At 40.9% G+C, this 17,244-nt stretch overlaps 1 protein-coding gene and 1 long non-coding RNA gene across 2 annotated transcripts; one reads left to right on the forward strand and one right to left on the reverse strand.

The window, feature by feature from the left end:
* The first annotated feature begins 2 nt into the window (after positions 1 to 2).
* LOC138405035 (uncharacterized) lies at positions 3 to 6,672 on the forward strand. Its single transcript, XR_011238685.1, has 2 exons — positions 3 to 287; positions 4,760 to 6,672. It is a non-coding gene; the product is annotated as an uncharacterized lncRNA (long non-coding RNA).
* Positions 5,916 to 17,131, reverse strand: LOC138405034 (uncharacterized). Its single transcript, XM_069510716.1, has 14 exons — positions 16,491 to 17,131; positions 12,594 to 12,623; positions 10,959 to 11,227; positions 10,360 to 10,431; positions 10,112 to 10,230; positions 9,888 to 9,948; positions 9,687 to 9,781; positions 8,888 to 9,500; positions 8,709 to 8,780; positions 8,461 to 8,579; positions 8,257 to 8,317; positions 8,056 to 8,150; positions 7,409 to 7,877; positions 5,916 to 7,286 (listed from the first exon to the last, which is right to left on the reverse strand). The coding sequence occupies exons 3-13, from the start codon at positions 11,013 to 11,015 to the stop codon at positions 7,412 to 7,414; spliced, it is 1,830 nt and encodes a 609-aa protein (XP_069366817.1). The 5' UTR covers positions 11,016 to 11,227; positions 12,594 to 12,623; positions 16,491 to 17,131; the 3' UTR covers positions 5,916 to 7,286; positions 7,409 to 7,411.
* Positions 17,132 to 17,244: the final 113 nt, after the last annotated feature.

The following is a 17,244-nucleotide window of genomic DNA, read 5'->3' on the forward strand; positions in this document are numbered from 1 at the left end:
TTTCTTATCGACGTGTCTTTTGACCAATGACAGGCATGCGCCACCAACAAGGCGGGGCAGAAAAGCACATCTGACCAATGGACTTCGAGAGGCGTCGAGCTTATTGAACTGTGTGGATAGTCTTCTCTCTGGTCTCCGCCCCCAGCGCTCCTCTGGAACGTGGCAAGATGGTAGATCCCAGAGAAGCGCGATGTTTCCCTCCCCCCCAGCACCGCTCATCTCCATGATTTCATCATGGTACAACCACAGCGAACAGAGATAAGATACTACAACGTACGACAGTCAAAGTATGCATGTATTTCATTTTTTTGCACGTTGTGGAAAACCAACACAATTATTACACACTTTTCCATACTGATGCAGAGGCCCACTCACAGACTGGTATTGTACTTGGTGTGAATGTGGTCAGAGACCTTCAACACATGTGGTTGAGACCATAGACTGTATATAAAGAGGTTGAGACCCGTCTTTTTTTTTAATGATAGGCCTGAGGCAAACATATACCAAATATTTTTTCAAAAATAGCACCATTGGCATCAATGATCTCTAATTGGTGATGAGCTAATCATCAAATCCATCATCTCTCCCCATATTACCTCTTATGTCACCAGAGAGGAAGCACTGGCATTTTTCTTTTCTCTGCTCACATATGATCAGTGTCTGTGGGTTTGTCAGTGTTTACTAGCTTCAGGCGACAGTGAGTTGGTAGCTGGGCTTAAAGGTCCAGTGTGTAAGATTTAGGTGAAAGGGATCTATTGGCAGATAGTTAATGTAGAATAATCCTCATGATGTTTTCACTAGTTCATTTCATCTAAATTGTATGAATTGTAGTTTCCTTTACCCCAGAAAAGACCCTTTATATTTAAATACTTTATATTTACATCGAGGGGACCCTCTCTACGGAGGCCGCCATTTTTTTTACATTAGTCCAGACTGGACAAACTAAACACCTTTTGAGTTTTTATGACAACTGAAGCTACCACAGGTTCTTCTTTCATGTTTGGAAGTGGAGGGTGAGGTGAGGGGTGTTCAGCTGCAACATGCAACTTCAACACTAGATATCACAAAATTCTACACACTGTACCTTTAAGTTGATTTGAAACAGAACCCCCATTTGAGTTGCTCAATGGATTTTCCAGTACTTGTCTTGTTCGCAGTCACAAACATGATGCCTGAACTTACCCACCTGAAGCTAATACCCAAATGTCTTTATTTCTAACCATGTACACTAGTCCAGCTATTTGATGTGAACAGCCTCTAACAGTCATGGATCCCCAATCAGACCTGTCCACTGGTTGGAATGAGTTACCACCACATTGTCTGGGTTGATTTGTAAACCGATTGTGTTTATCATGTTGTTAAAAAAGAATGGAGACCATCCAGGCCACAGTATTCACATCTTTTAGCAGTTTTTAAAATGTGTGTCTTGAAGGTCCTACCATCCTGTAACCACTGCAACACTATCCACACAGTCTCATGCAGAGAACCCACCATTTGGTTTTCTCCCAATTGGTAAGTTCAAAGAGGAATTGGGGGGAGGGGGACCATTTGAGCTCAGTGGTTCTCACCTACTGTGTATGTTGACCCAATCATTGTGTGTAGCAGTGGTTTGGGTGTGAGCAGTGATCTAATCAGCTGAATGGAATTTACATGATGAATGTGTGTTTGATGGATTTGTGTGGGTGTGTCCCCCTGCAGTTTGTCTCTGTTTTGAAGCTGGGAGGGAAAAAAGGTGTCTTCTCATACTCCTGTGTACCAATCAGGATTTAACACCTGAATGAGTGTTATCAGAATCTGATAACAGTTGTTGGGTTGTTTAGTGGCTTATTGTGAGTTTCTCAAGTCACAAATCATCACTAAAGATGATGATTGATTATCAAATCTTGAATATCAGTGTTATAGAAGGATCTTTTTTCGAAGGGCTTCAACCATGCTTTACTTACCAGAAGTGGGAATAAATGAAAAAATCTTCACAGTAAAGGTGGTGGTGGTATGTTTGATATGAAATACATTTTGTCCAAAAAATGTTACCAAAGGCAAGTTAACAATAAATATAATGTTTAGGAAAACAGGTTGGACAATTGGCTCAGTGTTCCCAACATACTTGGCTACTTGTGTAGAGGATAGCAGTGGACACAGTAGTTTCCATATAGATTGGGATTTTCCACTGCAAATAAATACAGTTATTCAGAGTGAACACGCTTGTCTGATGATTTTGGATGAAAGTTAGTCAGAGCTGTTCACCATCATCAAAAAACCAGGCAAAAATGGTCTTTTGGAAGAATGTTGTTTATCTCTCTCTGGTAAAGTTCAGGGGCTAAAGGTGGCTCATGATGAAACAGCACTTTGGATTACATTATTATCATGATGGGGATGTTTATGCATCTCCGTCTCACTCAGAGTCTCAGAGTTGGCACTCAAAGCAAGGTGGGCTAACACGAGGGCCCTATGAGGGATGATGTAATACCTCAAATATTCACACAACCTGTACAGTACAGTATCTGCTCGGTTATAGATAAAGGCCTGGTTACAGTTTCTGGAGAGCAAAGGGCAGAGTGACAACTTTCCACAGTGAAATGGAGGGTGATGGGGAAAGGAATACTGTAACTGGACATTTTCTGTGTTTATGGTCCTATGGGGACAATTACATGCTCTGAATTACAATAACAGGGACACACCCCCCTGGCACACCCCCTGTATTGAATTGGTGTGTTTGTGGGCAATTGTATTGACAAGCTATTTTCAAATGGAGATTCATGGTTATGTGTTTTCATCTGTGCAAGGCGTTGAGTGGAAGAATATCAACCTCTCCTTTTATGGCTCTGGAGTTTCCTTCCTAAAAATACATCTTCAGACACAAATGAGTGAAAGGAAGTATGCTTTGAAAGCATAGGCTGTTTGAAAGACACATTCCTGCCCAGTAGGTACAGTTACTAGATTTTACTTTTAGGTACATACATATTAACAGACAGGACTACTCATACACCCTTGACATGTCTCATGACATGTATGTTTTTCCCATTTCTGCTGAGTACAGCATGTGCTGTACTCAACTATTTTATAATGCTAGTCTACATATTCAAAACAAATAAACATAGGAACTCAACTGATACATTTTAGTTTGTTTATCAGTGAGAACATATTTGGGATGTGATCTGCGCATGTGTGCTCTGGGTTAGATTTCTACTGTGCTGACTGTGCAGCAAAGTCTGAGTCACATCATTCACTTTTCTGTCGGCTCTCTTCTGTCCTCTGCTGGCAGAGCTTCTCTTTCATAACGACCTGTATTTCTCTGACCCAGTTTATCCTCAGATTGTAGTTTCAGCAGCAACACCACTACAAGCATAACTGTAACAAGAGGGACTGGTGCTCCCTCCTCACAGATTGCTCAGTCAGATTTGGTGGAGATGTTAAAGGTGTAATCGTAACTTTCCCATCAAAATGTTAATTAGACCCATTTGTTGTTGAGTAGTGTCCTTACATCCTCTCAATCTTTTCCAATGATTTCAAACCTGGAGAAATCTGTTCTTTCATCAAGGTAACATTGCATTTCTTTCGTTCACCTGTCAGCTGCATCATATTCCCTTTGTGCATGTGTCAGTGCTGTGTTTATTTGTCATACATACATATAATGCCACTACATATCCAGTTTTAACTGACACTTTTAAATACACTTTTGAAGATCTTGGTTGTTTTTGATAGATTATAGCAGGATCTTAAGATAAACACACATGCTGAGCAAGCTCACAGCCCCTTTAAGACATCCCATGTCCATCAAACAAATCAACAGCAGATCAATGAAAACTAAAATAACTTCCTCTGGTGCCTCTCAGGTGGAATCAGCTGTATGGTTTGAAATCACTTCATTAACTTAATGAGGCGCCACCAGTATATCTCACTGTGCTGACAATGAAATAGACGTCATCGTATTTGGTTGATAAGTATCACCAGTAAAAAACACCAACCATAGCATGATTCCAGTACTTGAGTGTGTTTGACATGTCAAAAGCTCTGCTTTCTGCTTTACTGTGATGGGTTCAGCTTTACCGACAGAGAGGCTGCAGACAGCAGGGAGATGGATGTGGTCTCACTGCTTCTCATTGTGGGCCTCAAACACCTGCTGCCTTCACGTACAGAACCCTGCCTTCATCTGGACACTGTGGGAAAATGATAGCAAACAACAGCCCGTATAACACCTGATGTCGTTCTCAGTCTTGTCAACAGGGACAAACCTGGAACAGACAGTTCAACAAGGTGTAAATGTCCTTGTACTGTATTAGAAATGTTGAGTTCAAAATGTCAAGGTCCATAAAAATAAATTTTTTAATTTATACTTTGACTTTTTTCAACTTTTTTGCTCTGTTAACTGCAATTATTTTACATACTTGCAACACATTTCAAATTGTGATTTGTGAATATGGGCTATACAAATAAATTTGATTGATTGATTGACTTCAAGGTTCGAGGTTACTCTCTTGTTGCAGGTAGTTCGAAACTGAGCAACATCAATGACGTGATTTTACCGGCTAAACAATGTCCATTCTTTAGATTTTATGCATAGGCTTTACATAATATGAGGTTCTGAATTAATGTCTTCAACTTGCCATCTGCTATAGAGGAGCCCAAGGGCACAATACCCCAACTTCCACAGTGGCACTGCACATAGTAATTTGTGTGTGTTTATGTGCGTGCGTGTGTCTGCCTCTGTCGCCCTCTACTGTCTAAAATGAACACAAAGCATAAATATTCTGTGTTACAGACCCTAGGAAATCCTATCCCAATGGTAAAAAGGGCTTCTGCTGTGATGGAAAGACGTGCACTGGAAATCTAAACTGCGAGGGGAATGAGGACCACTGCATGACAACAGGCCCACAGTGGTGATTCTATAGAAGTTCAAATATGAAGCTCACACTCTAACACCACTCACCATCTCTCAGTGGACCTCAGGGGTGAAAGGACGACCATGAAGAGCTGTGCCTCCTCACTGATGCGCTCAAGTTCACAAACTGCACAGATGACAGGAGCCATTGTGAGTACACGTGTGGGCCTCCTGCTCCTGGTGGCGCCATTGATCGCTTCGGTCATGTTCTCTTTGTTGACATCAGCATCGCTGTTTAATTGTTCTTCTTCATAGTCCTTCAACCCTGTTCCTTTACTTAATAATAAACTGATGAATGAAAAAGTATCAACTCAGTATGGAAAATATCATTAGCTTAGTTCTGAATGTGAGTTATGGTTCAGAGTGTTATTAACTTGAATATATTTTCATATCAGATATATCAACTTATATGTTCTTAATAAAAAGCAAAATGGAGTTGTGTATTTTCTTTGAGATTTTCAAATCCTTCATCATTGCCATTTAAAATAAAGACATTCAGTTATAGAACTGGGGTTAGTAGCTTAGAGGAAGTATTGGAGTTTGAAGGTTTCCCCAATGTTTTCAGTTTTTAATGTGTTATTGTGAGATTAACACCTCACAGCAGTGTCCCAACACACATACAGAAAGGGCCCTCAGTGTGATTCAGTCATAAACTTGTTGTTAAATGTCAATTTGTATAAACGGCAATACCATGAGCCACTCGAAGAAACTTATTTCATTATTATTTATTTGAATTTATCTATTTAAATATATGTAGTTTATTTTATTGATCCAATTAATTCAATTAAATCAAGGAATTTTAACAAAGTAAATGTCAGGTAGATCTGATTGTTAATCATAGGTAAAATACTGACATACATACATTTTCAGAAGACTTCTGAATATGGTTGAAAGCTCAGGAAAAATATAGTAATTGGAGCTTGAGTTAGGACTGGATAACCAGGGTAACCATATGAAATGAAATCAGTCAGACTACTGTATTTGATGTTATTTCTGGATGTTTGCAAATGTGAAAAAATAAAGTGTTGAAATCAGATTTTAATTTATCAATGTTTTTATTTCCTGTTGCAGATTACAACAAACGACATGATAATATAATATAAATACATGATATATTTAAAAGCATTTGTTATTTAAACATGAAATGACTGATGAAAATAATACAATATAAATACATGCAATATTTAAAGGCATTTGTTATTTAAACATGAAATGACTGATCAATCAATCAATCAATCAAATGTATTTATATAGCACAGTATCACAACAAACAGTTGTCTCAGGGTGCTGCACCCAAGTCCAAGATCTTAAAAAAGACAAAATCCAACTTGTTCCACACCGAGCAAGCATGAGCAACAGCGGGGAGGAAAAACTCCCAGGTGGAAGAAACCTCCGGCAGAACCGGGCTCGGTGTGGACGGCCTCTGCCAGGACCGGTTGGGGTGAATGGAGAAAAAACAAATAGGGGAACAAAAGGAAATAAAGGGGGGGGGTTGGAGTCACAGTCTCAGGTCATGGGCTTGAATCCAGCCGGGGAATCTCCACGTGGACGTTGGCATGGTCTTCCAAGGGTGCGTTGGTCCCCCCGGGCACTCCTGCCTCCCTCATGGTCTCCCACCCATGGCTCCAGATGGTCCTCAGGGGAGAGTGCTGGAGGTTGCATGACCCTCCATGTCAGCCCTGCGACAGACCGGCGACCTCCACTAGGTCCATCCCTCATCAGGACCCGAGCCAGGACGGGCTCCGGAGAGCCGCACAACATCGACCAAGGAGGGGAGGAGAAGACCCAAGGAATTAGAGACATGTAATAAGATACAACAAAATAAACAAGGCAGAGAGTGAAGAAGAGAGAAGGTGCTTTATCAAAAAGGAAGGTTGTAAGTATTGCCTTAAATGTAGAGACCGTGTCTGCCTCCCTCACTGAGAGTGGGAGCTGGTTCCACAGGAGAGGAGCTTGGTGACTTAAGTTCTACCACCCATTCTACTCTTAGTAACTCTAGGCACTACAAGGAGTCCAGAGTTTAGGGAAAGAAGTGGTCTGTGGGGCAGTAAGGGGTTATGACTGTGGCTGAGGGGTAGAGCGGTCGTTCTCCAACCAGAAGATTGGAAGCTCAATCCCCAGTCCTCCCATCTGAACCCCAAATTGCCCCATAGAACAACAAAAAGTGCTACTAATAGATGCACTGTATGTATGAATGGGTGTGAATGGGTGAATGGCAAAACTGTAGAGTAAAGCACTTTGAGTGGTCATCAAGACTAGAAAAGCTCTATATAAATACAACCATTTACCATTGGTGAGGTCTTTAATGTAGGATGGTTCCTGATTGTTTAGGGCCTTGTAGGTCGGTAGGAAGATTTTGAAATGTATCCTCTGTTGAACAGGGAGCCAGTGAAGAGAAGCTAAGACACTGATGAAAATAATACAATATAAATAAATAAAATAATGTAAAGGATGTCTTATTCGCACAAGTCATAGGAAGTGGAGGAGTGAAGGAGTGAATGCTGACTCCTCATGAGGCTCCTGCTTTACCTCTTAAGCAAAAGAGATTGGCTCCTTTGTAGAAATCTGTGGCTGAAACAGCTCACAGATGTTCTTTGTTGCGATGGTGGTGATGGACTTTATCAGATCTGATGCAAAGCAGCTGATCTTCTTCATCAGGACGGGGCGACTGAAGCTCTGTGTAACGCTGTCCTGGATCGACCGGACCAGTGTGTCCCTGGTGGAGCGGGTGAAGCTGACTTCACGGAGCAGTGAGGGCAGAAGTTTGGAGACCTTGTCCTCAACTGCTTTGGTCAGGCTGACAGCAAGAACACTGAGGTGCTCGGACGGCATGTTCAGGCAGGTGTCTTCAGGAGGCAGCCAGAAGCCCTGAAGTACCTTAGGCACCACCTCCAGCACCACCTCTCGTGGGCCCAGGTGTTTGGCGGTGAGGGGCTGCCGCTGCAGCTCCTTCAGTAAACTGGAGAAGTTCTGAGCCAAACTGATGATGCTGGGATTTCTGTAGGTTACATTCAGTATAAGTTTGTGTTAAAACCACTTCACAACAGCACAGACAAAAAACAACCACTGCAGAGCAACCAGATGAAAAGTATTGGAGGAGCAATGTACACACACACACACAGACACACACACAGACACACACACACACACACACACAACAATGTGACTCAACTCACCTGAACTCAGGAGGTATGGTCTTTAGGGACTTGAGGAACTGTCGTGCCTCAAACTCAATGTCCCTCTTCTTCAAACTGTTGCTCACCTCCCAGACCTGAAACAAGGAATGAGGATGTGAGGAGAAGATTGGACCAATGTACAGAAGAAATCAAGAGTTTAGGCCAAACTCCTGAGACGTCTTCTCAGGACTGTGTACTCACCAGATTGAGCAGTGGGAGGAACTCAGGGTCTTTGTAGTCCTCCAGCTGAAACTGCCAGAGCCTTCACACAGAGAGAAAACACAAGCTTCATCTTTACTGCTCCTCTTCCTCACACACACACTGGTGTGACATGAGCAGAGTTGAGGTCAAGTGTAGTACTGGACTGTGTGTGTGTGTGTGTGTGTGTATGTGTTAATAACTTACTGCACTCTCTGCGACGCATTGCTCTCCTCCTCGATCAGGTTCATCATGTCTTCACCAGACACTGATGATGGGAGCTGATTGGTCTCCTGCAGTCTCAGCAGCTCAGTCATAACTGCAGTCTACACAACAGACAATAGGACAAACGTCTTTATATATAAATCTTTGTTTTTATCTATAAATAATGGACACAGTTTATCTTAGTGACTTCACTTTGATGCAGACTGGTTACTCCAGTGGGTCTAACTCACCTGTCCCATGTATGAGATGTTGTGCCAGCAGCACTGCTGGGACATCTCATAAACAGGCGTTTGAAACAATTCCTGTAATGAAATAAGAGAATGTCATTCTACAGTTTGTTATTCAGAGTTTACACTACATCTTTAATTGTTTACAGTCCAACTCCAGCAGAAAAAGTGTTCACACAAACCTTGATGGGCTTGTAGATGCCTTTGGTGGCGTCAGATTTCTCTATTGTTGCATCCTCCAGGACCACAGCAGGCTCAGCAGGAGGAGTCACAGGAGCTGGTGGAGGAGGAGTGAACGCTGACTCCTGATGAGGCTCCTGCTTTACCTCTTCAGCAACACAGTTTGGCTCCTTTGTAGAAATCTGTGGCTGAAACAGCTCACAGATGTTCTTTGTTGCGATGGCGGTGATGGACTTTATCAGGTCTGATGCAAAGCAGCTGATCTTCTTCATCAGGACGGGGCGACTGAAGCTCTGTGTAACACTGTCCTGGATCGACTGGACCAGTTTGTCCCTGGTGGAGCGGGTGAAGCTGACTTCACGGAGCAGTGAGGGCAGAAGTTTGGAGACCTTGTCCTCAACTGCTTTGGTCAGGCTGACAGCAAGAACACTGAGGTGCTCGGACGGCATGTTCAGGCAGGTGTCTTCAGGAGGCAGCCAGAAGCCCTGAAGTACCTTAGGCACCACCTCCATCACCACCTCTCGTGGGCCCAGGTGTTTGGCGGTGAGGGGCTGCCGCTGCAGCTCCTTCAGTAAACTGGAGAATTTCTGAGCCAAACTTATGATGCTGGGATTTCTGTAGGTTACATTCAGTATAAGTTTGTGTTAAAACCACTTCACAACAGCACAGACAAAAAACAACCACTGCAGAGCAACCAGGTGAAAAGTATTGGAGGAGCAATGTACACACACACACACACACACACAGACACACACACACACACACACAGGTGATACATGTGTGAAATGTGACCCAACTCACCTGAACTCAGGAGGTATGGTCTTTGGGGACTTGAGGAACTGTCGTGCCTCAAACTCAATGTCCCTCTTCTTCAAACTGTTGCTCACCTCCCAGACCTGAAACAAGGAATGAGGATGTGAGGAGAAGATTGGACCAATTTACAGAAGAAATCAAGAGTTTAGGCCAAACTCCTGAGACGTCTTCTCAGGACTGTGTACTCACCAGATTGAGCAGTGGGAGGAACTCAGGGTCTTTGTAGTCCTCCAGCTGAAACTGCCAGAGCCTTCACACAGAGAGAAAACACAGGCTTTATGTTTCCTGCTCCTCTTCCTCACACACACACACTGGTGTGACATGAGCAGAGTTGAGGTCAAGTGTAGTACTGGACTATGTGTGTGTGTGTGTGTGTGTGTGTGTGTGTGTGTGTGTGTGTGTCAGTAACCTACCTCACTCTCAGTGAGGCTTTGCTCTCCTCCTCGATCAGGTTCATCATGTCTTCACCAGACACTGATGATGGGAGCTGATTGGTCTCCTGCAGTCTCAGCAGCTCAGTCATAACTGCAGTCTACACAACAGACAATAGGACAAACGTCTTTATATATAAATCTTTGTTTTTATCTATAAATAATGGACACAGTTTATCTTAGTGACTTCATTTTGATGCAGACTGGTTGCTGCAGTGGGTCTAACTCACCTGGACCTTGTAGGAGATGTTGTGCCAGCAGCACTGCTGGGACATCTCGTAAACAGGCAGTTGAAATAATTCCTGTAATGAAATAAGAGAATGTCATTCTACAGTTTGTTGTCCTGTTTCACATCTTCTCCCTGCCCCTTGTTTTCGAGGGTTATCTTTCTCCTTCAAACAGAGTTCAGTTCAGTTCAGTAACTTTGCTGCTATACGTTGGTTCAATCAAGTGCATAGTGTTGTCAAGGGGGGGGGGGGGGGCATGAAACTGTGCGTGCTTGTAATAATTACGATAATATTCCTAATATCTTAGTTTAATATCGTTTCAATGTATTATGGTCTTTTCTTTCACAACAACCTTAAGAAAATCGCTAGCGTTAGCATGCTAGCTAAAATCGCTAGCGTTAGCATGCTAGCTAAAATCGCTAGCGTTAGCAAGCTAGCTAAAATCGCTAGCTAGACCCTCTAAAAATCGCTGGCATGCGATATTTTAACGGTTGTTGTGAAAAAAGGAGACGAAGGACTGAGAGGTGAAACTGGATGTAGACTTGAAACTACATTTACATGTTTTCAGTCCAACTCCAGCAGAAAACAACGTCCACACAAACCTTGATGGGCTTGTAGATGCCTCGGGTGGCGTCGGAGTTCTCCGATGTTGTCCTCATGTTGTACGTGACGATCCAGAAGCAGCAGACAACGCAGAGTATCCGACAAAGCGGTGAATCTTGTGACAGAAACAGTCTCAGTGCAGAGACAATCCAGACACAAGGGTTCGTTGCAATCTCAGGACGAGAAGTGACAGAAGCCAGAGTTCTGTACTCACTGACGTCTGCAGATCAAAGGCACTGACGCACTGTTTCCATGAGAACACCCAAACCTTTATGTTTGAATTTTAAAAACAATAACTGTTTCTGTTTGTTCATCAATTCATCAATCAGTTCATTAATTATGCATTTTGTGTTGTGGACTCAATGATATTGTAACAGACTGGTAGTTAATGTTGACTGTTATAATGTGTTGATGGTTTAGTGACAGAGTTTAGTTTAGTTAGAAGGATTATAGTTTAAATAGGTGAGTTTTACAGATTCATTGAACATGTCAGTGTTTTTCCCACGTGTCACTGTTGTCAGTTCCAGCAACCAATGGCTGTGGGTTGGGTGAGAGTGAGAGCTTCTCATTGGCTGGGAGACAGGGGTTCGTCCTCAGGTCAATATACATATATACACACATATAAACATGTGATATATACATATACATATACACACACATATATATATATATATATATATATATATATATATATATATGTTATATATTATATTTATATGTTTTGTCTTTTCCATCAATATAACAATTCAAACCCAGATAGATTGAAACACTTCAATGTTGTTGGGAAGAAGTGTTCACCCCACATTGCCAAACATAAAACCCAGAAGTACTTATTCTGTTTTACATACACCACACATGTGAAATTGTTGATTCATACATTTTGTATTGTTTTATCAACATTTCAAGAAAACGTTCAGAATGATTACCACTTTTCTGCAGCATAGTGGTTGTTGAGCTAAATCATATTGCTGTATTCATTTGAATAAACATTTTTTGTTTCATCCAGTCACCTCTCTTTGCAGCAAAACAATATGCATCATTAAATGATCAGGAATGACCTTCAATGGAATCAGAGTTGGTACAATGTTAAGTTTGACTTCAAATGGTGATCATTTACATCTCTAAGCCTCTAACTGTTTCATCTCTTATTTGTTGCCAGTTTCTGCAGATTTCCCAGTTGATATAAACAGTTGTATTATAATAGTTTTAAGTTTTTTAGGAAACAACATATTACAGTGAATCAGTGAATATTGGCTGTTCTCTTAATCTACAGCAGGTGGTGATAGAGTGCATGTGTTGCTCTCACATGTTCCATTTGCAGTGAGGATCCTGTGGACCTTCTTCTTCTCTGACTAATGATTAAAAGCTAAAAAAGCAACACACTGTGTTATATTCACATGCCAGTATACCTTACATTTTATTTCTGGGACCCTTGAATTAAAAACCCATGAAGATGATAAGCCCGCTTCATGTCTTGCTTATGTTTGAAGGTCCCTCTGAACCTGCTATCACATACTGAATAACACTGCAGATGAACTGCTTTGAAATGATTCCTGATCAACGCATTTAAAAGGTATGGTACGAATGTGGGAGGTGAGGTAATGTAAACTTTAGGTACCCATAGGGAAACTTGCCTTGGGCTCCAGGCCACTGCATCATAGAACCTGTATCACAATACACACACACACAAATACATAAAACCTAAGTATCACAATAAACACACACACAAATACATAGAACCTACGTATCACAATAAACACACAAATACATAGAACCTACGTATCACAATAAACACACAAATACATAGAACCTACACATAACAATACACATACACACAAATACATATAACATACATATCACAATACACACACACACACACACACACACACACACACACACACACACACACACACACAAATACATAGAACCTACATATCACAATACACACACACACACACGCCTCCTACATTCAGACATGTGTAGAAAATGTGCTTCCATTCACATGTTGGGTTCAAACCAGTGGTAGGCAGTGTTGTTAGTGATAAGACCACACATTTATAAATACTTAGGTGTGCACCTTGACAACAAACTATGGTCTGGTAATACAGATGCCCTCTACCGAAGATAACAGAGCAGGCTGAGGTCATCTGATGTCTGTACTGAGACGCTCAGTATGTTCCACCAGTCAGTGTGGCAAGTGTTTTTTAAAGTAACTATCTGCTGTGGAGGGGAAAAAACTGGACCAACTGGGGACTGTGGTGGAGAGATGCACAAAGAATGAAGTGCAGGCCATCCTTGGCGATGACGGCCATCCTCTTCACCATATCCTGGCAAGTCACAGGAGCAGCCACAACAGAAGGCTCATCTGCAGTGTGTTTTTAAGGGCTTTTATCATTGCACCCTTCTATTTTTAGTATTTATTTATGTAATCAATTAGACTGTGTCTCTTTGTATTACTTGTGTGTCTTTGTGTGAGCTATCTATCTATCTATCCATCTATCTATCTATTTATCTATCTATCTATCTATCTATCTATCTATCTATCTATCTATCTATCTATCTATCTATCTATCTATCCATCTATCTATCCATCTATCTATTTATCAACAGTAGTCAATTTTAAAAACAAACAGATACATAGATAGAGAGAAATAATCACAACATACTCCTACTTGTTATTTAATAGCTTAATGGAAGATTCTCTCTTGTTGGCCCGAGAGCAACATCTTATATGTCATGTACAGGGTTACATACCCTGTACATGACATGGGATCGCTCAGAATCTTAATTTGATCTGGAGCGATAAAATGTACAGTGTCTGGTTTGGAGTGAAGAGTGTTGTGTGTGCGTCACTTCTGTGTTTCTTTAAGAGGAACAGCTTTGGAAATAACTCAGGAAACTGTTGATCAACTTGTAGATTTCATCAAGTCAGTTTGCCTCACATCAACAGACAAATGGTGACAAACATCTTAAATATCTCACATGTACACAACAACCAAAACAAACAGGTTATGACTATGTGAAATGTATAAGAAATTCAAATGCCTCAGGTCCAAAGGTCATATCGGAATATTTCATGAGATTGTGAAAAATGAGTAAATACATTTGCACAGGTCAGACTGTAAAATAAAAAAGATATCCAAATAAAAATAGATCTATTCAGCACGATGGAAGATGTGTTTCTATAGCTGACACCTGATGGAGTCAAATTGGTTTTGCATTGGTGCTTGTGTCATTATTGTTTGAGTCTTTGGTAAAGGAACCCACAGCAGCCAGCTTCATAACAACAGTAAGACATTACCAGTCCTTAACAGTGACATCACACTGCACACTCCTGTTTCGAGAGAAACTTCCTTTTGTGCCAGTTTCAAGAGGGTTTCCACAGAGTAAACCAATAAACCAAGTGACAACAGCCACAGGCGAATGGGATTCCGAGGAGGGGGGGCACCATAACCTATAATATTTTAAGTGTATGGCTTGCAACACAACACAATTAAAGATTTATTTAGCTGTTGATCAGAGATCTGTCATCATGTCAACAAAAAAGCAATGGAAGAAAAGGGCTTGTACTTGGACTTAAAAGTGAAATGTTCTTTCACTGTGGCTTGTTTCCAGGAGGAGGAGGGGTTCTGCAGTGTTGTAGAGTAGATAATGTTTACTGACCTGCTGACACTGATCAAAGGTCTGGACAGACTGCAACGGGTCAGAAAAGTAAACCACAAAGCTGCATTAGCTTTTTCCATATTGATTACTTCATACTATATTTTGCTCATCTGAGAACATAGCAATAACAAAATATAAAGATAAAAGTGTGAGCATTAACAGAAAAATGTTTTTACAATACAGTGTAACATCGGCAGCCAAAATGGGTGAAGTCAGAGATCCATTATCATTGTAGTAGAATTATTATTATTATCTTTGCTGAAGAAATGTTGAGGATGTATTTGAATGTTGTAGCTGGCTGCAGTGAAGCCAATTCAACCTAATATGTTTATAATGTTGGAGTTTTCAACAATGTTGGAGTAGAAATTAATATAAAATATATATCAAATTGTGACTGAAGTGAAATGTGTCACAGTGTCGACACTTAGAATGAGAGTTTAGAAGAGTAAGAGAGCCTCTTTTAGTTCATTGATTTGGCAGACAGCTGTTTTCAGGAAACAAGTGAGTGCAGCTTTACATCTGACTGATGCAGGAAAATTATTATTTAAGGAAAAGTAAGGGGAGCTGAAGAGTAAAGACCCATTTTTGCTTAGAACCCACAGATGTGAGTTAGTGGTCATAACGGTAAAAACATTTTCATACAGGAATAATGTCACTCTGTGAAAGTGTCACCAAAGCTTCTTAGCAGTGAGTGCTGGATTTGGAAAGTCAATGGTAAATAGTCTGTATTTATATTTATATAGTGCTTTTCTAGTCTTGATGAGAACTCAAAGTGCTTTACAGCCATTCACACATTCATTCCATGCATCTACTGTATGTGCAGCACTTTCTCTATCACACATTATGTACAAATGGGGCAGGGGGCAATTTGGGGTTCAATGTCTTCCTCAAGGACACTTCAGCATGTGGAGAGAGACAGGAAATCGATATGTTGATACATTACACAGAGTTGACCTGTCAAATAAATGCAGGTATTTATGAAGCATATTAACATACGTATGTATATAAAGTGACCTGAGATAATTCTCTACTCAGGTAAAGACACCAATTTGACTATGATTAATCATTACACTGCATTCACCGCAATGTAAAGCTGGAATATGACTCAGCAAGGCAATTTATAAATTAAGGTTGGGACCTTAAAGGTTGAGTGTGTAAGATTTAGGTGAAAGGGCTCTATTGGCAGAGATTGAATACAAAATATTTCTAGAGATGTTTTCACTGGTGTGTTTCATCTAAATTGTATGAATTGTTGTTTTCTTTCCCCCTTTATATTTAAAAACTTTATATTTACATCAGGAGCAGGTCCTCTCTATGGAGGCCACCATGTTTTGTACAGTAGCCCAGACTGGAAAAACTAAACACACTTTGAGTTTTTATGACGTACTTGGATATATGGGATAATAGTATAATCATGGATGGGAAAAGATACATCCAAGCAAAAAAAAACCAAAACTATATACATATAGTACAGCAGCCTCAGTAGAGAGGAACCCCCCTCTCGATGTAAATATAAAGTATTTAAATATAAAGGGGCTATTCTAGGGCAAATAAACAACAATTTGTACAATTTAAATGAAACACACCAGTGAGAACATCGCAAGGATTAATTTATATTCAATTTCTGCCAATAGATCCCTTTTACCTAAATCTTACACACTGGACCTTTGACATAGGCTGAAGGTAACAAGCTAACATTAACTGTGAGGGCTGCCAACGTTACTTGGGTTAAAAGGTTTGCAAGAACATGCAGTAAATTTAATTTAGCCAAGGATACTAATACTAACACCAAAACTTAAGAGGAATTAGAGAATTGTAACAATTTATGCAAAAATCGTTGGAGAGCTGGAAACCAACTCATTTCTCACCTTGTGCTCCTTCTTCTTCTTTGGGTCTCACTCTGTGCTGGATCATCAATTTTCTGAACCTCAACGTCCTGATCTCAACAACCTTGGGCAAATAACTGAGAAGACACCAATCAGAGGCTACATGCATCGATCAGCGTCCACATCAGTGAGGACTTCACCTGGGCCCACATCACTCAGCTGATCAGGAAGGCACAGCTGAGGCTGCACTTCCTGAGGAGGCTAAGGAAATTCAAGTTGTCATCAGGACTCCTCTGCAACTTCTATCAGTGCTCCATTGAGTCCATACTGACCAGCAGCATTACAGCGTGGTATGGCTACAGTACAGAAAACAGACCGCAAACACCTGCAGAGAGTGGTCAGATCAGCCCAGTGCATCACTGGAATGACCCTCCCATCTCTGCAGGACGTCTGTCAGCACAGGGTCCTCAGAAGAGCCCGAAACACCATCAGAGATCCCACACACCCCCAGCACCACCTCTTCACACTCCTTCCAGTTGTCATCAAAACAGAAATATAAAACTTTATATTTAAATATAAAGGGCCCATTCTAGGGTAAAGAAAACCACAATTCATGCAACTTTGATGAAACACACTAGTGAAAACATCTTGAGGATTATTTTATATTCAATATCTACCAATAGATCCCTTTTTCCTAAATCTTACACACTGAACCTTTACGTTTTCAGTATGTATATATATATATATATATATACACACACAAATGTTTCTAGTTTTTTTGGGATGATTTTTATCT

Source organism: Paralichthys olivaceus, chromosome 16 (genome assembly GCF_024713975.1).
Source record: "Paralichthys olivaceus isolate ysfri-2021 chromosome 16, ASM2471397v2, whole genome shotgun sequence".
NCBI classification, from domain to species: domain Eukaryota; kingdom Metazoa; phylum Chordata; class Actinopteri; order Pleuronectiformes; family Paralichthyidae; genus Paralichthys; species Paralichthys olivaceus.

Excerpts from the sequence above, each read along its gene's own strand:
- LOC138405034 (XM_069510716.1), bottom strand. The coding sequence starts at position 11,015 with ATGAGGACAACATCGGAGAACTCCGACGCCACCCGAGGCATCTACAAG. Across the intron at positions 9,501-9,686 it reads ACCATACCTCCTGAGTTCAG|AAATCCCAGCATCATAAGTT; the intron begins GTGAGTTGGGTC and ends TGTAACCTACAG. Across the intron at positions 8,781-8,887 it reads GCATCTACAAGCCCATCAAG|GAATTGTTTCAAACGCCTGT; the intron begins GTTTGTGTGAAC and ends ATTTCATTACAG.